The 23,880-nt window shown below is 45.7% G+C and overlaps 1 protein-coding gene across 1 annotated transcript in view; it reads left to right on the forward strand.

Moving 5' to 3' along the window:
* Positions 1–23,880, forward strand: part of NECTIN4 (nectin cell adhesion molecule 4) — a 66,245-nt gene that overhangs the window by 38,468 nt on the left and 3,897 nt on the right. The window contains exons 2-6 of the mRNA XM_066608882.1: positions 8,914–9,267; positions 12,839–13,129; positions 13,683–13,794; positions 21,066–21,217; positions 23,576–23,723. Coding sequence (XP_066464979.1) covers positions 8,914–9,267; positions 12,839–13,129; positions 13,683–13,794; positions 21,066–21,217; positions 23,576–23,723 — 1,057 coding nt within the window. The remainder of the gene's footprint in view (positions 1–8,913; positions 9,268–12,838; positions 13,130–13,682; positions 13,795–21,065; positions 21,218–23,575; positions 23,724–23,880) is intronic.

Below are 23,880 nucleotides of genomic sequence, written 5' to 3' on the forward strand. Positions count from 1 at the left end.
GCAGTGCGGGATGACATGGCCGGCATTGGGCGGGGACCCATATTCACGTCATACTTCCGCTGTGCTACATGTGCTTTCATGATTAGAATTGAATATTGAAGTTGCCAGACCTTCACTCTTCCTATTTAGGACATGGAGAATGGTTGTGGCAAATTTCCCGTTTGTGCAGTACAGATGGATATTATTAGTTACATTACATAAGGGGTCACTTACTTTTGCACTAAGAATTGAATAATCAAATTGCAACCACTTTCCCTTTCTTATTTAGGACCTAAAGAATGGTTGTGCCAAATTTCAGGTTTGTACAACACCGGAAAGTTAGAGAATTAGATTAGGTACAAAACTAGGAGGTCGCTTAGAATTGAATAATCAAGTTGAGATTCCTTTACTTTGGCTATTTAAGAACTTAAGAATGATCATGCCGAATTTCACGCTTTTACAACACCTGAAAGTTATATAACATAGAGGGATACTTACATTTGCACTTAGCATTAAATAATCAAGTTGTGATCCTTTTACTATTTCTATTTAGGACCTAAGGAATGTCCGTGCCAAATTTCCCATTTGTACATCGGGAAGTTAGAGAATTAGTCAGTTAATCAGTGAGGACTCTCGCATATATATATGTAGTAGGTTTCTCCTAGTGGTGGTGCTGCGGGCATGACCGAATGCAAACCAGAAACATGGGTAAAGCAGCGGGGAGTAATAATAGGGTAGTCACGGTGGCTCTGTTGCTTCCCTCCAACTTGGGAAATCGCAGTCATGGCCGGTGAGTCACATGCAAGAGTGGTAAAAATAGGAATAGATGAAGAAGACGGTTAACATCAAATGTACATTGATCTATTATGACGCCACCCTGCATACAGGTTGGGACCGATATCAGGCAGATATAGTAAAGTACAAAAATTAGAGAACTAAACAAAAATGGAGGTAGTAATTTTTCAATTCCAGCAGAGCTGTGTGGTACCTCAGTGTAGTTGTTGTAAATGGTGGGAAATAATCCAGCAGTCGGTCTTTCGATAAAATAAATTTTCGACTCTTTATTGCAGGGGAGAGAGGGAATAGTGCAACGTTCCAGCAGACAAACACAGTTCAGATCCATGGGCAAAAACGGTTGCATCACATTGATTTGTGGTAATATAGAACTTCTATTCACATTTGCAGACATGGCATTGGAACATTTTCTCAGGGCGGCTGTAGCAACAAATTGCTCTGAAACAGTTCTAGCTTTCATTCCAGGCTTTGGCTGGTGACTGTATATATACAGTATGTAGTAAGTTGCTTCTAATGGTGGCCGTATATGTAGAAAGCAGTAAATTCCTCCTAGTGGAGGCTTTATATACACATTATGCAGTACGTTCCTCCTAGTGGTGGGTGTATAGGTATTAGGCCCCCTGTCCACGATATTCCGCCTCGGGGGATGAGGGAGGAGCACTCAGAGGTCTCAGCGGTGAGCCTATCTGACAGATACGCTCACCGCGGAGAATCGTGGCATGCAGTGATTTGAGTCCCGCGAGCAGAGAATTGCTATGATTCTCTGCTTGTGTACAGGGTGGTGCGCTTTCTATAGCAAAGCTATGGAAAGCGTACTATGTGTTACTCACAGTCGGATTATTGCCGCGAGTAACACAAGCCTATATTGTACCTTGTCAACACCGGGAAGCTAGGGGTTTGACAGGGCTTGGATGCAGGAACGCCCCTGTCACACCCCTAGCTCCCAATTGATGACTTCTGTAAGGTCCTTGAAGGTCCTAGCTGCAGCCTCTGTACTGCTTTTTGCTTTGCCTGGAGGGTTAGGGTTATGGTTAGTTTTCCTGTTAGGCCACATCATTAGCTCCACATGCTTCCATGTTACAGCGGTAACATGGAAGCATTTAGAGCAAATAATGTAAGCCTGACACCAAAACATACCTAACCCTCCAGGCAAGGCAAAAATCACTACACTGTTTGCCCAGGGAACAGGTTGCTTCTTAATGTGGCTGGACTTACAGTGCTACCGGCAAACTGCTCCGCTGATCAGAGTCGACCCCACCGGCGCTCATCAGCACTGACATCTGCCGATCGCCGCCTCTCTGCTGGAAGGGAGGTGGGAGAAGACAGGCGGCACGGAGAGTCACAGCGGGGCCGCTAGAAGGGAGCGGAGGGTTGCCACCTGGCAGGCAGTTCACCGGCCTGGCCGGTATTTTTCCCACCAGGCCAGTGCTGGTATTTTGTTTTTACTGGCCATATTACAGGCCGGTATTTTGGTCGAGCCCCGGCGACTGTAGACCATGAAGACATAAAAGGGAGTCTTCACACGAGCGTGTGCGTACATAGGTGTGCACCCATGTACGCGCAAAAACACGCGAGTATGAAGGTCCGTGCATTGCCTTCAATGGAGCCGCGGCTGCTCCCGGCAGCTCTATTGAAGGCAATTGTCTGCCGGCACCCCTGAAGTGACTTTTAAATATAAGCTCTTTCCTGAAATTCATCCCTTTCAGTGTAAAAAAAAAATTATATATATATATATATATATATATATACATATATATATGTACTTACCTGTCCGCCGCTGCCGTGTCTCCCGCGGGGATGAAGAACACATTTGCCAAATGCGTCAGATGTTTCCTTCATCCCCGTAGGGAATAAAGAGGATCCAGCTGCTAGCACCCCCAAAACCCTCAGACTCACCTCCCAGATCCGCAGCGCTCTTCTGGTCCTTCAAGCCGGCGCGCATGCGCAGTACAGCGCGTGATGCGTCAGCAGTGTCATATGACATGGCCAGCGGTGGGGGACGCGTTTCACACATTACTTCCGCCGCTGTGCTACAGCGGAAGTATAGCGTGACAGCCGGAAGCCAGCCGCACATATTCCTGTGACAATTGGAACATGCCATGGTTTGTTTCACGCTGTGGAATTCCGTAGGGTGGACGTTGAGGTATTAGGTTCAATAGAACCTAATAGCTCCGAGCTAACGCCACGGATTTCCACCACGTAAAACGCGTCAGAAATCCGGCGGTGAGAATTAGCCCTTACAGAGCACTTTAGATCTGGGATAAGGGGCAGAGGGAGAGGGCCTGCCTGTCAGTGATAGCCTGCAGAAAGTTACTAGGAGAGTCGTGTCATAGACTGCGCACTGCACTGACCTGTTGGGATCTGTACGGGGATTCTGCTGGCATGCGATACAATTGATTCATGCAATGCAAATATAACAAGTCTGTAACAGCAGCCATCAACTGTTGTGAAGCTACAACTCCCATCATGCTATGTCATTCTGCAGCTGGCAGAGCATGCTGGGACTTACAGTTTCACAGGAGCTGGAGGTTGGCAGGTAGGGGATGACTTCCTCGGTGATGCACTCAGACCCGTGACATTGATGCGGCTGGGTCTACTGGTTAGTCGCCCGCAGAACTGCAGCAGTGATGAATAATAAAGGAGGGGAAAAAATGCTGCAATAAGCCACGCCCTAAGCCACGCCTCCTTTTTTACCATGGACGGTATTTTTTCATGACAAAGGTGGCAACCCTATATACTGTATGCAGTAAGTTCCTCCTAGTGGAGGCTGTATATATAAAGCATGTAGTAGGTTTCTCCTAGTGGATGCTGTATATAAACAGTATGCAGTATGTTCCTCTTAATGGTGGCTGTATATATACAGTAGGTAGTGAGTTCCTCCTAGTGGTGGCTGTATATATATAGTAGGCAGTAAGTTCCTCCTAGTGGTGGCTGTATATATATATAGTAGGCAGTAAGTTCCTCCTAGTGGTGGCTGTTAATATATACCGTAGTATGTAGTAAATTGTTCCTAATGGTGGCTGTATATATACCGTAGTAAGCAGTAAGTTCCTCCTAGTGGTGAGTGTATATATGCAGTAGGCAGTAAGTTCCTCCTTCTAGTGGCTGTATATATATTTATATATACATTATGCAGTCAGTTCCTCCTAGTGGTGGCTGTATATATATATAGTATGTAGCACGTTCCTCCAAGTGATGGTGGTATATAAACAGCATGTAATAAGTTCCTCCTAGTGGTTACTGTATATATACAGTAAGCAGTAAGGTCCTGCAAGTGGTGGCTGTATGTATATAGCATGCAGAGCCCTCCCTGTTGGCAAGTGTCACCGTCCACCGCTCACAACGATAGTGAATACTGGCAGGGACCGCGGCTCCCCTGCCGGCAATCAACCAGCAGCGCTGCTACCTGTGTTGATCACGGCGCACACTGTGATGTCAGTGTGCAGCCAGGATCCTCCTCCCCCTCCCCCAACATCTCCTACTTGGTTCCGCGAGAGCAGGGGGAGGAGGTGTCCAGCAGCAGACTGACGTCAGGGTGCACCTGTGATCAGCACTGCTGGAGGGCGCGCCGGGCAGAGGAGGAGCGACGGTTCCATGAGGAGGAGGGGGTAAGTATGTGGGTCTCGGGGGGGAATGGGGGGGCCGCTGTGGGATGTCACTATTACACTGGGGGTCGCTTTGTGGTGTCACTATTGCTATTGGCAGCCACTGTGGAGTGTCACTATTGCTACTGGGGGCCACTGTGGGGTGTCACTATTACTACTGGGGGCCACTGTGGGGTGTCACTATTACTACTGGGGGCCACTGTGGGATGTCACTATTACTTCTGGGGTCTGCTGTGGGGTGTCACTATTATTACTGGGGGCTACTATGGGGTGTCAATATTATTACTGGGGGCTGCTGTGCGGTGTCACTATTACTACTGCTGGCCGCTGTGGGGGGGTCACTGTGATACTGGACAGCCGCTGTGCTGGGGGGGGGGGGGTCACTGTGATTCTGGGGGCTGCTGTTGGGGGGGGGTCACTGTGATACTGGGGGCCACTGTGGGGGGCACTGTGATACTGGGGGCTGCTGTGGGGGGGGGGGGGTCACTGTGATACAGTGATATACAGCACTAATATCGCTGGGGCCAATGGGGGGGGGTCACTTTTATCATTGGGGCCGCTGGGGGGGTCACTATTATCGCTGGGGCTGCTGGGGGGGGGGGGTCACAATTATCGCTGGGGCCACTGGTGGGGGGGTCACTATTATCGCTGGGGCTGCTGGGAGGGGTCACTATTATCGCTGGGGTATGTTTACATGTGGCGGAAATGGGCAGGGCCGGTTCAAAATAGGCAGCGTGCAGATTGTGACTGGTTTTTGGATGCGGAAATGCTGCAGAATTTTCCACAGAAATTTCCGCTGAGGACATTCTGCAGCATTTCTGATTCCAAAAAGAAGTCAAAATCTGCACCCTGCCTATTTTGAACCGGCCCTGTTCTTTTTAGAACGACAGGGGAAAATAGTATGTCGTAATAAGCCCCGCCCCTTGATGTGTTGGCAGTTTGCAGTAAATAAGTGGGTTTTGGGTTGCAGTTTGGGCATTCAGTCTCTAAAAACGTTCGCCATCACTGTATTAGTGGTTGCTGTTTATATACAGTAGGCAGTAGGTGGCTGTATATATACATTATATGGTAAGTTCCTCCTAGTGGTGGCTTTATATATATAGTATGCTGTAAGTTCCTCCTAGTGGTGGCTGCATATATACAGCATATAGTAAGTCTCTCCTAGTGGTTGCTGTATAAATACAGCATGTTCCTCCTAGTCGTGGGTGTAAATGCAGTAGCCAGTAAGTTCCTTCTAGTGGTGACTGTAGATATATTTTATGTAGTAAGTTCCTCCTAGTGGTGGCTGTAAATACAGTATTAAGTAATTTTCTTCTAGTGGTGGCTTTATATATACAATATGTAGTGAGTTCTTCCTTGTGGTGGCTGTATTTATACAGTATGTAGTAAGTTCCTCCTATTGGTGGCTGTCTATATACAGTATGTATTAAATTCCTCCTAGTGGTCGCGGTATATATACAGTATGTAGTAAGTTCCTCCTAGTGGTCGCGGTATATATACAGTATGTAGTAGGTTCCCCCTATTGGTGGCTGTATATATACAGTATGCAGTAAGCTCCTCCTAGTGGTGGCTGTATATAAACAGTATGCAGTAAGTTCCTCCTAGTGGTGGCTGTATATACAGTATGTAGTAAGTTCCTCCTGGTGGTGGCTGTATATATACAGTATGTAGTAAGTTCCTCCTAGTGGTCGCAGTATATATACAGTATGTAGTAAGTTCCTCCTATTGGTGGCTGTATATATACAGTATGTAGTAAGTTCCTCTTATTGGTGGCTGTATATATACAGTATGTAGTAAGCTCCTCCTAGTGGTGGCTGTATATACACTATGTAGTAAGTTCCTTCTAGTGGTGGCTGTATATATACAGTATGTAGTAAGTTCCCCCTAGTGGTCGTGGTATATATACAGTATGTAGTAAGTTCCTCTTATTGGTGGCTGTATATATACAGTATGTAGTAAGTTCCTCCTAGTGGTGGCTGTATATATACAGTATGTAGTAAGTTCCTCCTATTGGTGGCTGTATATATACAGTATGCAGTAAGCTCCTCCTAGTGGTGGCTGTATATACAGTATGTAGTAAGTTCCTCCTAGTGGTCGCAGTATATATACAGTATGTAGTAAGTTCCTCCTATTGGTGGCTGTATATATACAGTATGCAGTAAGCTCCTCCTAGTGGTGGCTGTATATACAGTATGTAGTAAGTTCCTCCTAGTGGTGGCTGTATATGTACAGTATGTAGTAAGTTCCTCCTAGTGGTCGCGGTATATATACAGTATGTAGTAAGTTCCTCTTATTGGTGGCTGTATATATACAGTATTTAGTAAGTTCCTCCTAGTGGTGGCGGTATATAAACAGTATGCAGTAAGTTCCTCCTAGTGGTGGCTGTATATATACAGTATGTAGTAAGCTCCTCCTAGTGGTCGCGGTATATATACAGTATGTAGTAAGTTCCTCTTATTAGTGGCTGTATATATACAGTATGTAGTAAGTTCCTCCTAGTGGTGGCGGTATATAAACAGTATGCAGTAAGTTCCTCCTAGTGGTGGCTGTATATATACAGTTAGCTCCTGAGCTCCTCCTAGTGGTGACTGTATCCTGTGTTATTACGAATATTCCCCCTGATTTGGCCTCCTATAACTCTTTTTTATGTCACTCAGATACACAAATTTGATATAAATTGAAACAGAAACTCAAAAATTTTCCTTTAACAAAGCTTTCTAATGGTAAGGATCCTTCTAGATGAGCCAGTGGGTGTCAGAAAGCTGAGAATGAGCTAAGAGGGCTGCAAGCCTCCCTGCGGACCAAGCGGTGGGAGTCTGACCAGGGAGCACGCCTCCTTGAATGACACCCTGGTTGGGTATGGTATCATGGACATTGCTATGATGTGTTGTGGTGCAAGGCCACTGTGTTAGAGAGAATAGTATGTGAGTTAGCAGCCAGACGGCTAGGATTTTCCCATTATCACAATGAGGTCAGAAGTGAGCAGCGACTACCAAACAGATGGATTGGCCACACAGGTGATGGGAATAGGGAACTTCTTCCCTGTCCTGCATGTTCCCCAGACCTTTCACCTTATGATTAGAGTCTACATGCCAGTATTATTGTATCTTGACGCCACCATGAAGTCCTGGTGGAGACAAGAGTGACAGGCCGGTCACGCCCCTTGTATCTGATTGGCTGCAGAGAAGGCTTCCCTGCAGGTCCTGGCAGGCCAGTATTCTTCCGCAGTGTCGGCTCACCGTGCAGATGGAAGCTCCCGCCGCTTGTGTACGTATCCCTGGCCCTTTCCCCGCTGCTGCTCCCGCTGTGTGTTCCTGGCAGGGCCCTCTTTTTCTTCTGTCCCTGCTCCCTGCCCTGAAGGAAGCTGGTGCAGTGACTCTCCATGGGGTCCATGCTGTCCTGCTATATTCCGCACTGTCGTATGCCGATCGCTTCCTGCTGTACCGGCTCTGGCCCTGAAGTAAGCAGTGGCCACTGCTGCTGTGACTCTCCATGGGCTCCTCGGGTCCGCGCTGTCCTCCTAAATTCTGCCGTGTGGTGCTCTGGCCTCCCTGCTTCTAAACATGCTGAGCGCTGACATACAGAGATCAGCAGCCGTGCGGTACTATGGGCTGCCTGCTTCTCAGTGCGCTGACGTACAGAGATTGTTCCTGCTGCAGACACCCCTCTGCGGTGAAAGAGAGAGGGGAAGAGGGGGGCGTCTTCTGCCCCTGCTGCAGGGAAGCTGCTTACAACTGTGGCTATGTGGCTATGCGCGGCTGCAGTGGGCCCCCGCTTCCAGGGTCCACGGAAGATAACATTAAACGGCTGCCAACTTCCTACCACCGTGCATTGCCTGGCATACACAGGCTGCTAGGACCTTCAATAATTATGCCAATTGGGAGCTAGGGGTGTGGCAGGGGCGTTCTTCCTGTCAAACCCCTAGCTTCCGGTGGTGTCAAGATACAATAATACACTACATGCCCACCATGATCTGTGGCATCCCAGAAGCCATTGTATTAATCCATCGTGATCAACTACAACGTGTATGGCAGGAACATGACTACCAACTTCATGTGTGTCCAGTGACAAAGGGGGGCACATCTGAGGGGGAAAACGTTTTTGTGCAACAAAACTTTTTGAATTTGTGCTTCCATTGATATCAAATTTCTGTGTCTGAATGTCATTAAACAGGAGTTCTGAGGGGTCTCATATCGGGGGGATCATTTGGAATAATCTTGTGTATACAGTAAACTCTGTAGCTCCTCCTTGTGGTGGTTGTATATATATAGTAAGCTCCAGCTCCAGCCATGTACAGTGAAAATAGGGGGACAATTGGTAGTGTTGAGACTTGCTGGGGACACATAACGTGGGTTAGAGTGCTGGGTAGTATTACATAATATACAATGGTGCCCCATCTCTTGGGTATATGAACAGACTGGCACCGTATAGCGTGCTGTAGCGTGTCTTGTGTTAGAGGTCCGGGTAGGGTTTGATGGTCTAGTATTGTACCCCAATATCTTGGGTCATTTATTGTTTCCTCCTCTCTCCACAGAATGTTTGGCTGGCATTGTGAGAACAGAGAAGAGTATCACTGTGGTCCTGGGATTAGACGTCTCTCTTATGTGTTATTACGAAGCCCAGGAAGAAGAGACGGTTACTCAGGTAATCTGGTCAAAGAAAGTCCCGAATGGTCAGAGCGTGCAGATTGCTATCCTGAGCCCAGAGTTTGGGGCCTACATCCCTCCGAACTATGGCGACCGAGTGAGGGAAAAATCTCCGCTGAAGCAAGAAGATGGGACTATAATCCTGAAGAATGTTGTCCAGGCGGATGAAGGCATCTACCACTGCCGGGTCTACACCTTCCCAGCAGGAAACTTTGAGGCTGATGTGGCTCTGAAGGTGCTTGGTAAGAACTGGGCGTATAGCTAGAAATGGGTGGGCCCCGTAGCAAAATTCTGAATGTGCCCTCCACCCCACGGATATGGACATTTACCAGCCCCATGTAGAAGGTTTACAGGCTTAGGAGTAGTGTAAACAGCGAAGCAGTGATGTTTCCCCAGACTAGGCCCCTAAATCATACTGCATACCATATATACAAGAAGCAAATATCATCACCATACTGTCCCTGAACAAAACCTACTATACCAAGATCAGCATTACCTATAACAACACTAGATAAGGGCTAAATAATACTCCCAGATTGTTTCCACATAATACCACCACATAGTGATAAAAAAATATCTGCACACTGTTACTGTAGACAGCTATACAATAATAACGGTATATAAGGGCCAAATAACACCGTCCCTCTGACTACTATCATTCCCTCTACATAGTGACTGAATAATACTGCCATACTGTTACTGAATAAAGACCACTACAAAGACCATTATTACCAATGATAACACATATACAGCACTCCTGCAACATACAATATTTACGTTTGGAGACAACCATTGTATGTTGGAAATATTGTATGATGAAGCCAGAACGGTATGGAAAACTTGGATCCGAAGCCCCAAAATGTCATTCAAAAGTCATACAAAATGAAGATGAAAAAAACGAATCCAACAACTAATGCAAATGAAGCAAGTTCTTACATAGAACAGAGAGCTGCTGCAGGCTGTAAGCTACTTTCTGTGTGAGGACAGCATCTTCTTCAGGGTCTGTACAGAACACAGTACACCAGAGATACAGCAGAAAGCTGTGTTCACCTGGTACATGTAGATAGCGGTACAAGACATGTAATACCGCACTGTACTGTAGAGAGCTGCTCAGCCACCTGGTACATGCATATAGCAGTACAAGACATGTAATACCGCACTGTACTGTAGAGAGCTGCTCAGCCACCTGGTACATGCATATAGCAGTATAGGACATGTAGTACCGCACTGTACTGTAGGAGCTGTTCACCCACCTGGTACATGCAGATAGCAGTACAGGACATGTAGTACCACACTGTACTGTAGAGAGCTGCTCACCCACCTGGTACATGCATATAGCAGTATAGGACATGTAGTACCGCACTGTACTGTAGAGAAGCACTACTAAACACCAGTCAGACACCACTGACACCCCAATAATGATTGGCTACATCTTCCATGTGCCTCAGATCCAGACTGCCTATGACATTGTATGGCGAGTCTAGTTTCTAGTTACAGTGACTGCCAAAAAGCAAGCATACAAATCTTCATACATCTATGCCGTTGAACCCTGAGGCCATTATAACTTGAGGGATCATTGTATAAGGGCAAATTAATACTGTCATACCACTACCACATGGTGAGGGAATAATTTCACGACAGTGTTTCTGAATAAAGACTAATATTACCCCCATGCAGTGACCATATAATGCCAGTTGTCATCTCTATATGAGCACTCTGCAGACTGTATAAGTGATTACTCGAGAGTTACCTGCTGCAATCACAGGTAACATCCTACCTGACTGGAGTCACTTTCCTTTTTATTTTCAATCCTGCTCAGACCACTTTGACAACTTCTCCCAGCAGAACCTAGCGTACAGACATCTTTGGCTACTTTCTTCTCCAGCACTCTCCTTACATTTCTACACAGTCTCTACATCCATAGTGCCCCATATAGTAATTAGGTGCAATACAGTAAATGCTGATTTTAGTGCCTTCTACACAATAAAAGTGACTCATTGTAGGTTCCTATTACTAATATTGCTCCCATGAATAATAATTCCACCTTTGACACCCTTATCAGGAATAATGTCCCCTCTTCTGCCTCCTAAATAATATACTAATCTAGTTCACTACCTCTGCTGTTCTGAGCCTCACTTCCTGGTATCATGGCCTCAGACACTGAGCCAGGGATTGGTTACAAAGATAACGTGCCGTTTAGCATGTGATTGCACTAACTGGAGGGAGGAAGGACCAGACTGAAGCTGTGGGAGGTAGTGAAAGAGGTGAGCTATAATTGCTTTTTTTTTATTGCCTTCCCCGCCTAGTAACCACATTTGCAGGGAGCCGAGGTTCCTGAGACGTTAGTCCTGTAGCGGCCGCTATGGCTTCTTTTGCAGTAGGTACCTTCTCATTAAGAACAGAATTTTTACAAATAGTAAGCAGCGACATGCAAGATGAACAGTACCGCTGCAACACCCCAGAGGAATGACCCTGGGCACCTGGCTAACGTGAAGAGCAGGGAGGGATAAGTGTTGTCTCGTCACGGTGGCACTTACCATGCTCTGGTCTCTGAAAGATGACACATAGCCAAGGCCAGTGTAGTATCGCAGGCCAGCTTTGAAAACCCCTAGGATAGGGAATGCCAATAAATGGGATGGGGGCAGTAGTAGTACTTATCACTCGTGACGCCACCGTTCCCACACACTGGTATGTTACGCGGTGGAGAAATGAACACAGAGACTTGTGTATAGTACCTCGGGTCCCCAGGAATGGTTAGGGCCCGGTATAACTTTTGGTTGATTAATTACATGTATTGCAGGTACAATTCACTTTAAACATTAGCAGGCTATAGCTCAGAGATAGGTAGGATAAACAAAATAAATACAGACCTACAGGCCACGTTATCTGTATGTCACCGCTCCTGGATTGGGAGCACTCCAGAGGAGGAAGGGGGGTAGGGGTCACTCGGCAGACTCTCTGACAGACAAGTATTAAAGAAGGCTTAGCCTATAAAACACCTTGCATGGCAGGCGCATGGGTGTGACACAATAAAGTACCTCTATGCGGTGATCCTAACTATGGACGGCCACACAGGAAAAGCCTGTAGTGTCAACGGGTACTTGTTTAGAAAACTTTTGTAGGTGTCTCTCTTTCTCTCTAATGATGGGACTCACTCCTTTCACATCCACACTCCAAACGCTGTGAGATATCGCTCCTCTTCCTCCATCTTCACCTACATGGAAGCTGAAGGTGCTTCCATGTGGCTCTGTGTTAGCACTCTGTAGCAGGCAAGATGGATCTCCTTTCTCGCTCTCAATCACTCCTATTTATACCTTCTCTCATACCACATGACAAGACAAACTGATACATTTACATGCAAACAGGGATTTTATTACTGTTAACCTCTCAAGCGCTGCAGCTGTGCAACACACACACTGGATATGATAGGACAAGCTTTGCACAGTGCATCTACATAGGACAAAACATGTATGCCATTTATGGAGGGGACCAGCATGATGTTCTGGGCCACTACACCGCTCCGCCATTTAACCTTCTGTCCCTGCAGCTCCTCGGACATACGTCTATATCATGATTGGAGGCCGTCTCGCTGCTGTAGGTGGGGTACACATAGCGGGTGTCCTCAATTAACAGCAAATTACCAAAGGAAAACAATAACTTGCGTGGTATCTGTGTGTTAGTCTTACCTCCATTGTTCTAGACTACCTGACCTTGGGGTTCTAGGTTCATTGTATAATGAAGTCTTCCACATTCTGTAGAAGGACAGGAAGTTTCTATCATGGTTTTCTTACCTATTTCTCTTTTGCTGTTTAGTGCCGCCTTTGCCAACGCTGAACCCTGGTCCTCCACTGGTGGAGGGCGTGGGCCGGACCCTCGCTGCCTCCTGCACAGCTGAGGGGAACCCTGCTCCCAGCCTGACGTGGGACACCAAAGTGTCTGGGGAAAATACTACACGCACTTATTCTCACACTCGATCAGCATCGGTGACTAGTGAGTTTTACGTTGTTCCAACTCGCAGTATGCACAAAAAGCCGCTGACCTGTGTGGTGTCTCATCCCGTGTTCCAGCAGGAGAAGAGGATCACACATACGCTGGAGGTGGAATGTAAGTACATGCAATATATGGAAAAGGCCAACAGGTTCATGCGCATTAGGGCTCTTTCACACAAGCGTCGTTTTCACGCTGAGTAAGAGCGTCAAGAAATCGCATCTAAACGAACCCTTGGTTTCCTATGGGTCTTTTCAGATGAACGGCACAGCGCAGTGGTGGCTCACATAGACTCCTATGGGAGCTGGCCGGCAAAGGGAGGAGGGAGTGGCATACTTGCTAATAGCAGCCAACACGTGCTCGCGGCTGCTATTTTTTCACCTAATTTAACGCTCAGATAGCCGCGCTGTTTTAACGCGGCTTTAGCGCAGCTATCTGCGCATTAAAGCGACACTTGTGTGAAAGAGCCCTAAGCTTTAATGCAGTCTTGTCCACTACATTCGTGCTGTCCTGAAGCTCAGGATTTCTGGATGTATCAGGTCTGGGTGGAACCTGTCTCTGAGTCACATATCCTGCATAGTTGCACATGCATCTACTGGTACAACATACATGTCAACGACGTCGTCTGTCGGTACAGAACATACTGCATGTGCTTTTCTGTTTCCTACAGACCTGGCTGATGTCACCATACAAAGCCATGAACAATGGTTTATTGGAAAAACGGACGCAGCGCTTAAGTGTTCATGTGAAGGCCACCCAACTCCCCAGTACACGTGGTTCAGGTAACGCCTAATGCAGCAACTACTGGTGGATGTGTACATATTTGCATATATGATGGTTCACTATACCTTTCTATCTTTCAAAAACACCACTAAGGAATGAACTGGTGGTCAGAGCCTGGGGTAACGCCCTTATATTGGACTAGTGGTCAGGGCCCAGGATAGTACCTCTATACTATATTGTTGATCCGTGGCTGGTGGTCAGGGCCCCATGTAGGGCTCTTACACTGGACTGGTGGTCAGGGCCTGGGGTAGCACCTTCATTACTGGACTGGTAATCAGGGCCCCGGGGCTGGAGGTCAGAGTCACATGTAGGGCTCTTATACTGGATTGGTGGTCAGGGCCAGGGTAGGGCTCTTATACCTTTCTGATAGTCAGGCCTGGGTTAGCGCCCTTATACTGGATGGTGGTCAGGGCCCCAGGTAGGGCTCTTATACTGGATTGGTGGTCAGAGCCCCAGGAAGAGCTCTTATACTGGACTAGTGGTCAGGATTCAAGGTTGGGCTCTTATATACTGGACTAGTGATCAGGGCCCAGGGTAGGGCTCTTATGCTAAACTGGTCATCAGGACCCTAGGTAGGGCTTTTATACTGGACTGGTGGTCAGGGCCCAGGGTTGGGTTTTTAAGCCTGGTTTAGACACAACGATTATCGCTCAAAAAATCTTATGAGCGATTTTTTTTTGAGCGATAATCGTGTGCTTTTTTTACAGTGCAAGGTGATCGCTCACACGTTGAGCGATCACCTTGCGCTCTGAGTGGGAGATGCAGAAGACAAGCAGGGCCACTTGTCTTCTGCATCCAGCTGTTCCCCGCTCCGAGCGTCCGGCTGTTATACAGCCGAGCGCTCCAAGCAAGGGATGCAGAAGACAAGCGGGGCCGCTTGTCTTCTGCATCCAACTGTTCCCCACTCAGAGCACCCGGCTTTTATAGAGCCGAGCACTCTGAGCGGGGGATGAAGAACACAGCTGGACAGCTGTGTTCTTCATATCCCGCCTGTCTTCAGGGAGTGGGATACAGCTGAAACAATAGTATCACCTGCATTTCGCTGTGAATTCCTGATAACTGATCTTTCAGCACGCTGAAAGATCAGCGATCAGCGACGGCTTAACGAAAACTACACAATGTCAGTGCAGTTAGACACAAAAGATGGCTTTGAATGTTTTCGAGGGAAATTCTTTGTGTCTAAAAAGGCCTTTATACTGGACTGGTCGTCAGGGCCGGGGTTGTCCATTATTGTCCTTGACAGTTTCCTGTTGGCGAGTGGAGTGGATAAGGTATAAGATATTACTTCAGAGAGAAATTGGATGTCAAGCAGAAGATTATACTGTACATACCTACCACTCTCGCACAGGTGCTTACAACACTCCCATATTCCTTGCCTAGTGCCATATCGACGTCTTAACTATGACTGACTGCTTCTGAACCTGTGCTCTGTTCTGCATCAGAGTGTGGAGAAAAGGACACATGCTAGTGGCCACCATGATTTACAGATTTTCATGGTTTTCTACTTTCTTCTTTTAGATCATAGTAACATAGTATGCTAGGCCCAAAAAATACATTGTCAATTCAATTCAACCTATTTCCATCCCCCCCTTGTTGATGCAGAGGAAGACAAAAAAAAACAACATGGCAGAAGCCAATTTACCCCATTTTGGGGGGAAAAATTCCTTCTCGATTCCATAATGGCACTTGTACTAGCTCTCGTCTGCCGTGTCCCGTTTCTCGTCTGCCGTCTTCCGTCTCTCGTCTGCCGTCTTCCGTCTCTCGTCTGCCGTCTTTCGTCTCTCCTTTGCCGTCTTCCGTCTCTCCTTTGCCGTCTCCCTTCTCTCTTCTGCCGTCTCCATTCTCTCCTCTGCCGTTTCCCTTCTCTCATCTATTGTGTTCTTCCTCTGTGTCTCTCCTCTCCTGTGTCCGTCCTCTCCTGTGTATGAATACCACATTTAGACTAGTAAAGTTTATTAAGTAATATTTATAGCCACATACACAAAAACACATTAAAAACAATTAAAATAGCGCCCCAAATGGACCGTTAATAGAAATACAAAGAAAGGTCATTACAATATATGACTAATCATCCTGCCATATATAAAATGCACAAACCTATTGCGATGGTAACATATAACAATCTAGGATCCAATAGATCCGATATTAATCCACAAAGGTACCTAGCATAGAGCACTATGAATGAAGTGCAAACTAATCATATGCGTGGTAAAGGATCCTACTAGCCAAAGACAAAAATTTGAAAAGGATTACATAATAGTTTAAAAAGTTCCATATAAAGTGCACATTATTACAGCCATCTGTAAAATACACAGATTTACCATAGTAACATAAAGTGGTCTAGGACTCAGAATATGTATACACAAAACTAATTCACAAAGGTACCTAGCATAGAGCACTACTAATAAAATGCAACGTGCAAAAAGATCATATGCATGATCAGCCAAAAGCAGAAGTATAAAATTGATTACATAATGGTTGACTGGCACAAGAAACAATGGGGAGGTGAAATAAATCCCATGCATATCGTTTAGCAGTTTCAGACATTAGAGTGGAGCCTCAGGTGTAATAACCAAAGGTCTGGAGAGTAGTCAGGGAAGAGCCAGGAGTCAGCAACGGGAGGTCTCTGTTTGTAGTACAGATGGATGAGGCAGGTAGCGTAGTCAGAAGGGAAGCCAGAGGTCCCAGTTTAATAGCAGAGGAGCAGGCAGCAGTAAAGCTTGATCAAAGTTAGGAGCACAATAATTGTGTGCTGGATCTGAGGCAGCATCAGGCTTTTATAGATAACAAAAATATTAGTAACCATGGCACTCAATGCAGACCACATCCAGTGGGAGGCAAATTACATGCAAAGCCACAGATAGGAAATGTGAACCCAAGGTCTCCACAAACATGCAGGAAAATAGTAAATAGTGGCAGTGTAAAACAAAGGTGTCTTAATTTAATAGTAGAACATCTTGAAAAGGCCGTTTGTAATGGCCGAAACGTTGCTGCTATGGAATTAATAAAGATGTTCTACTTTTAAATCAAGACACCTTTGTTTGATGCTGCCACTATTTACTATCTTCCAGGCTTTTATAGTTAGCCTAATCAAGATCAGAGTGGAGCCAAGACAAGGAATTGGATCAGGGATACGGGAACCAGGCTAAGGTCTAGCAAAGGAGCTGTCCAGAAGGTTGGATGGCTCATCAGGGAGAGCTACTGACTGGAGCGCAGGAGATCATAGGTTAACGCATCACACCCAGCACGGATGTAAGGCAGTGTCCAAACGGGACAAATAGGCAGCAGTAAGTCCCATGTCTAACACAAAATCCACCACTAAACACAACCAAAACAAAAAAAACAGAAATCTAGGTCAATCAGCCAGAAGAAGGAAAACCCCTGCCTAAAGCAGGGTGATCGCCCAATAAGGGTTGCCCCACATCCTAAATATGGGCCACCTACACTGTCCCAAGGTGGAAACAGGGATTGCCTATAAACAGATGGAAATACAATAGACACAACTGAGGCAGACGTTACACCAATATATAGTAGTATGCCAGCTACTTATCCCCAGTAAGATGGCTGCCCCCAGGGGATATGGACCACCAACTTCACCAACATGAGTAAGGCTTCCTGAGCATAACTCACACTACAGTAGGAGAAACACAAAACATCTAAGGGAATGTCCACATATGACTCCCAAGGAACCCTCAGCAATGATGAGGGAAGCCTAAGGCATAACAAACCCTAGAAGAGTCATAACAAGGCTCGGCTGATATTGTGCCGCCAGTCCATTTCCGTATTGAGGCCGCTATGCCACAACCCTCTTGCGGCCGTCAAACCGTGACAATCGCACCTACGGTAGAGAGGCTTCCTCAGGGTAAATCTTCTGATTCTGTGTATATTTATATATAACTTACCTTTGGAAGAAAAAATCCACGGCCACAATATGGCAGTGTGGATCCTTTATCCCGGATGCGTAAATACGCTAAAGCAATGGTGTTGAAAACAAGAGCCTGCCGTGGGCTGTGGCATCTGAGGCTGACATAGACACAGACTCCATACAGGGTTTGGTTCCGGCACAGGAGTTACTGTTGCCAAGCACATAAGTCCAGGAAATAACAGAAGCAATGACAATACTTGGAGAATATCCTACTGAATACTCTCTGCAGTCACAAATCTGTATGGTGTATGTACATATTAACATAAAGACTTTCCTTATTCCATAGCTTTATCCATTACCTACCAGCTTCATATATTATATCACCAAGACTGATGGGTGGATATTATCACATGTTATCCCTACAGGGTTCACATACTAATAAAACTAACCCTATAGTCCTAACTAGCCATGCGGGGAATGGTGGAGCCTGTCTTGGACCAACCGCCCTCCCACCCCACCCCCATCGCCATCGCCATACGCATTAATTTGTCTCTCCTTGAGCCTGTCCCTCCATCATAGTATCCAGTCCTAATGGGCTCCATATAAAAAGGACAACAGCATGATAGTAATGATAGTTAAAACATTCTCGATTTGTTGACATCTTCCAAGGATCAATCAATCGAGGTTTATTACGTGGGAACCCTCTCTCCTTGGATCTCCTGGTCAGATCCAGCCATATTTCTGGAATTGTGGCGAATTCGAAAAATTGACTAGTTGGAGTGCCTTTTTTCAAAGTAATTGGATGGAAACTTGAATAGTGTAACAGACTTTAGTCGTCTTCTTTCTATGAACTATAGTGCAAAGCCTCCTCTCAGACAAGGAGATCTTGAGATCCAAAAATTCTATAGAAGTAAAAGAAAAATGACCAGTCAAAAAATTACACCAGCGATTGGCATTTGGGTCACTTGTGGTGATGTCTGATATGTTATTTACTGTATGGGTCATGGCTGATCTGATATTTGTTGTATGGGTGATGGCTGATATGTTAGTTTTTGCATAGTTGATGTCTGATATGTAATTCATTGTACGGATGATGGTTGATGCATTATTTATTTATGGGTAATGTCTGATATGTTATTTATTCTATTTTCATGGGTGAGTTGTAATTCATTTGATAGCTGATATATTTATTGTATGAGTCATGACTGATATATAATTTATTATATGATTGATGGCTCATTTGTTATTTATTGTCTGGGTCATGGCTGATATGCATTACATAGGTCATGCCTGATATGTTATTTATTATATAGGCGATGGTTGATATGTAATTCATTATATGGGTGATGGTTGATATATTTATTGTATGCATCATGACTGATATGTTATTTATTATATAGGTGATAGCTGATTTGTTATTTATTAGCTGGGTGATAGTTGATATTTATTGTATGGTTCACGGTTGATATGTTAGTTTTTGCATAGTTAATGTCTGAAATGTAATTCATTGTCTAGGTGATGTGTGATATGCTATGTTATTTATTGTATGGGCTATGACTGATATATAATATGAATAAACATTTTTCTATTGTTTGTTCTAACAGTTCTGTTAATGGCGGCAGGAGTGTTTTACACCATAGCAGGGATGTTACGGGTTGTTATATAAGGGGTGGTCAGTACAGAAAACCATGCAATATATATATACTGTATGTATATATTCCACCCCTTTGGTTGCAGTCCAGCGCCGGGTCACCAATTACAGTCTTACAATTCCTGGCGTCAGGTCCAGGCAAACCTTTTGTTTTCTGCCAAACCAGCAAGTCTGTGGGAAAGCTGAGGCTTGCATTTCTTGCCAGACCAGTTCACGATGATGTCAGCATCACACCTCGCCATGCGAGCTGCTGCTTGTGTGTATGAAGACAGCTCCTTTAACAAGGGTAACCCCTTCACTACCGGAGGAACAGGTCATGCTACATTCTCTCCAGTTGTATCACATATGGTAGCCCAGTGTAACATTCAGCCCCCCAGACTCTGTTCACCCCATGGCAGCATTCCAGGCCATGTCTTCACTTCTGTGTCTCTACATATGAAGAGATGTAGCACATTTAGGCCTGCATTGCATCTGTGCTGTTAGACAGGACTGTTTGGACACCCACAGCTGCGCCCTATGATGAAGAATAGTGCTGCTGTCATGAGCAGCAGGACATAAAATTTGGCCCATTTTTACAAAATTATATCAGGTCACCTCGGCCCAAATTTTAGCCAAAATTAACAAAAAATCGTTTTACAAATAAAATGAATGAGTCCAGATGTTGCCGTTGGTTAGATTTGAACCTATAGGTCCAGCACTGCGGAGCAATGGTGATGACTGAGCTGCCATGCTTGGTTGTCTATCTGTGGAGGAGGAGAAGACAAAGAAACACAAAGAACACGTACAAATTCTGTACAGATGCTGTCCTTGGACAGATCTGAACCTAGGACCCCAGCATTGCTAACTGAGCCTCCATGCTTGTTAGTCTTTCTTCTTATTCCTCCTTCTCCAGTGCAAAGGAGAAGGAAGAGAAGGCAAAGAATAAGAAGGAGAAGAAGATCTCATTCTCTTTTTGTTTCTTCTTTCTCTCCTTCTCCTCCATAGAAGAAGAATCAGGAGGAGGAAGAAGCTTGGTGGCTCTGTGGTTAGCACTGTTGCCTTGTAGTGCTGGGGTTGTACGTTCATGGCCAAGGGCATATGAATAGAGGGTGCACCTGGGCCCAGGAACCCTAAGTGGCCCATAAAGTCTCTCTTCCCCATATTGCAAACTAATATTATCAATAAAGCTTTATAATTAGGGGCCCAGTTGCAGATTTTGCACTGGGGCCCAGCAGCTTCAAACTATGCCTCTGTTCACGGCTGATGTTCCTTTTGTGTTTATTATTCTTGTTCCTCTCCATCTTCTCCTCCTCTAGAGAAGAAAGAAAGAATGAGTGCAGTGGCTCACTTGTAAGTGCTGCTTTTTTCAGTGCTGAGCTGTAGCTTCAAATCTGATTAAGTGCAATATCTGGATGGAGTTTTTATGTTCTCTTTTTCTTTTTTTCTGCTGTTGTTCTCCTCCTCTGGAGTAGAACAGATAAGTGTGGTGGTTCAGTAGTTAGAACTTCTGCCTGGCACTGCTGGAGATCTAGATTCAAATCTGTCCATGGACAATATCTGGATGGAGTTTTTCAAAGTCCATGCAGATGTTGTCCAAGGACTGCAGGACTGCACTAACCACTGAACCACATTCATAGAAGAACAAAAACGCACAACATTCATACTTATGAACCGCTGTCCCACTTCACGATTATTATTTTTTTTACATTGGGTTGGGCACTCCTGACCTGATGATTTCAATAGTCCCTAATGAAGAATAATATTCTTATTTTCAGGGTCAATGGTTCTATCCCAAACAATGCAAAGACTGAAGGAAACCAGCTGAAATTTACAGGCCCGCTGAGCACTGATGATGCTGGGGACTACGTCTGTGAGGCCACCAACGGAGTAACCAGGAAACAAGCCAGAGTCACTGTACCCATTACAGGTAGATCATCATCATGAGTGGGGGAAGGGTGTTATCAGAGATAAGGGGATATTGTTAGAGGTGGGAGGGTATTAGAGGGAGCCTTTACCATTTGTTGAAGATATTTTTAGCAAATCCATGTCCTTCCTCATACAACCCTAGTAAGGTGCCCATCTATGTTCACCTGTGGTGAAATATCTGTCTCTGTCCGCTTCTGGAGGAATGCCTGTCTCTGTCCATGTCTGCAGGGATGGCTGTCTCTGTCCGCCTCTGGAGGCATGCCTGTCTCTGTCCATGTCTGCAGGGATGGCTGTCTCTGTCCATCTCTGGAGGTGTGCCTGTCTCTGTCCACCTCTGGAGGCGTGCCCGTCTTTGTCCATCTCTGGGGGTGTGGCCATCTATGTCTGCCTCTGGGGTTCTGCCTGTCTCTATCTGCCTCTGGAGGTGTGCCCATCTCTGTCCGCCTTTGGGGCTGCCCATTTATTCATTATCCATAGTTTCCCGTGGCTCGGTGGCTGGTCTTTCTGTTTCCGGTTAGTCTCTTTGATTCTTCACAAACTTTCTAATCAGATCGACATGCCCATCACTGCATGCGTTTTCTAGAATCTGCATGCAACACTGCATGCGTTTTCTAGCATTGTAACATTGGTCCAGGGTCATCTGGTCCATCCCCCTGCTCATTGCAGGATTCACTAAATGATCCCAGACAAATATTCAAGCTTTTCTGGATCTTTTTGAATACTCTCTCTCTCTCTTCCCTACTGTTAGCTATCCCTCCTAGCTGTGTGTCGTTGGCAAATTTGATTAGTTTCCCATCAATTCCCTCCTCCAGATCATTTATAAAAATGTTGAACAACACTGGGCCTAGGACAGAGCCTTGTGGTTCCCCACTTGATACATTCTTCCACTTGGATGTGCAGCCATTTATGACCACTCTTTGAGTACGATCACTCAGCCAGTTGTGAATCCACCTAACAGTTGCCTTGTCAATCCCATATTTTGTCATTTTTTCAATAAGTATAGTATGAGATACTTTGTCAAATGCTTTACTAAAGTCAAGATATACTATATCCATCGCATTTCCCTGATCAACCCAGTCGGTGATTCTGTCATAAATGGAAATTAGATTAGTCTGACATGACTTGTTTGTTACAAACCCATGCTGGCTCTGGTTAATTACTGCATTTTCATCAAATACTTGCATACATGCTGTTTAATAATTTGTTCAAAGATTTTTTCGGGTATAGAAGTCAGGCTCACAGGCCTGTAGTTTCCTGGATCCACCTTCTTCCCTTTTTGAAGAGAGGGACAACATTTGCTCTTTTCTAATCTTCTGGGACTTCTCCTGTTCTCCAGAAATTTTCAAAGATTATAGCGAGTAGTTCAGCAATTACCTCCGCTGCTTCCTTTAGTATCCTAGGATGTAATTCATCTGGACCTTGAGACTTGAATTCATTTAGGTTAGCTAAGTGTTTCTTCACCATCTCTCTGCTTCTACCATATTATGGGTGATCTGTGACCCTTCTGCCATCACTAGAACAAGAGGCCTCTCTAAGCTCCTTCCAGTCCTCACCGGTGCAGGGAATGGGGGGTTATTACTTTGAGGTATAGTGGTCATTGCTGCAGAAATGGCTGTTATCAGGCGAGAGGTCATCAGCATACACACATGCTATAATATAGTTCAATTACTTTCGAGTCTGGTCTGTAATTCAACCCAGCAACTAAAGAGTAAAAGTTCTGTAATTAAAAGTTCATATGGAACGAGGCAGCGATTACCGTGACCTCCCATGGCAGCATCACCCGAGTGGAAGAAGCCGTCTGCGACTAAGGTGTGGTCTGGGTGGAGTCGGCACTTCATATGAATAAAACTTTCCTCCTGCGCTGCAACCGGAATGTGACCCCCTGAATGCAGAGTGGAGCAGCCACGTTACCCCGCATCTCTTCCTAGACAGCAGATGACCCATGTCTGCATCAGGGTTATAGCCCCTCCAGATGATCAGAGTTGACATGCTGGGAGTTGTAGTGATTCAGGGTGATGAGAACTGACATGCTGGGAGTTGTAGTGATTCAGGGTGATGAGAACTGACATGCTGGGAGTTGTAGTGATTCAGGGTGATGAGGACTGACATTCTGGGAGTTTCAATGCTCCTGGGAGTTGTAATGCGCTGCGGAATAAGTTGGCGCTATACAAATAATTATTATTATTATTAGTGCCCCCCCCCCCCCCAGGCCATGAGATCTCTCATCCTGAAGTTTGTAGCTCTATCAATGTAATGAACAGCAATGAAGTCACCAGAGGGGCCACGGAATCTTGTGCAGGGCCCCCCGGTTAGCCATATGCACTAATTATCCGCTCAACCATGTTCTTTTCTCCACCAGCCAGTGAACCCCGGAACATGAACCTGGTGTCGGTCTCATTGGTGTCGGTTGCGGTTGTGACGGCGCTTCTGGTGCTGATTCTGGTGATAATTGTCATCCTAGTGAACCGACATCACAAGAGGAAGACAAAGAGACTTTCAGAGAAAATGTGAGTCCTGTGAGAGGACGGCGATGTGTGATCAGGCCTAGTAGTGACACGTCTATACATGGCGTCCCTGCTATGGTGGGATGGTGGGTGCTGCGTCCCTGCAACGGTGGGATGGTGGGTGCTGCATCCCTGCAACAGTGGGGGGATGGGTTTTGCA

Source organism: Eleutherodactylus coqui, chromosome 6 (assembly GCF_035609145.1).
Source record: "Eleutherodactylus coqui strain aEleCoq1 chromosome 6, aEleCoq1.hap1, whole genome shotgun sequence".
Classification (NCBI taxonomy): Eukaryota; Metazoa; Chordata; class Amphibia; order Anura; family Eleutherodactylidae; genus Eleutherodactylus; species Eleutherodactylus coqui.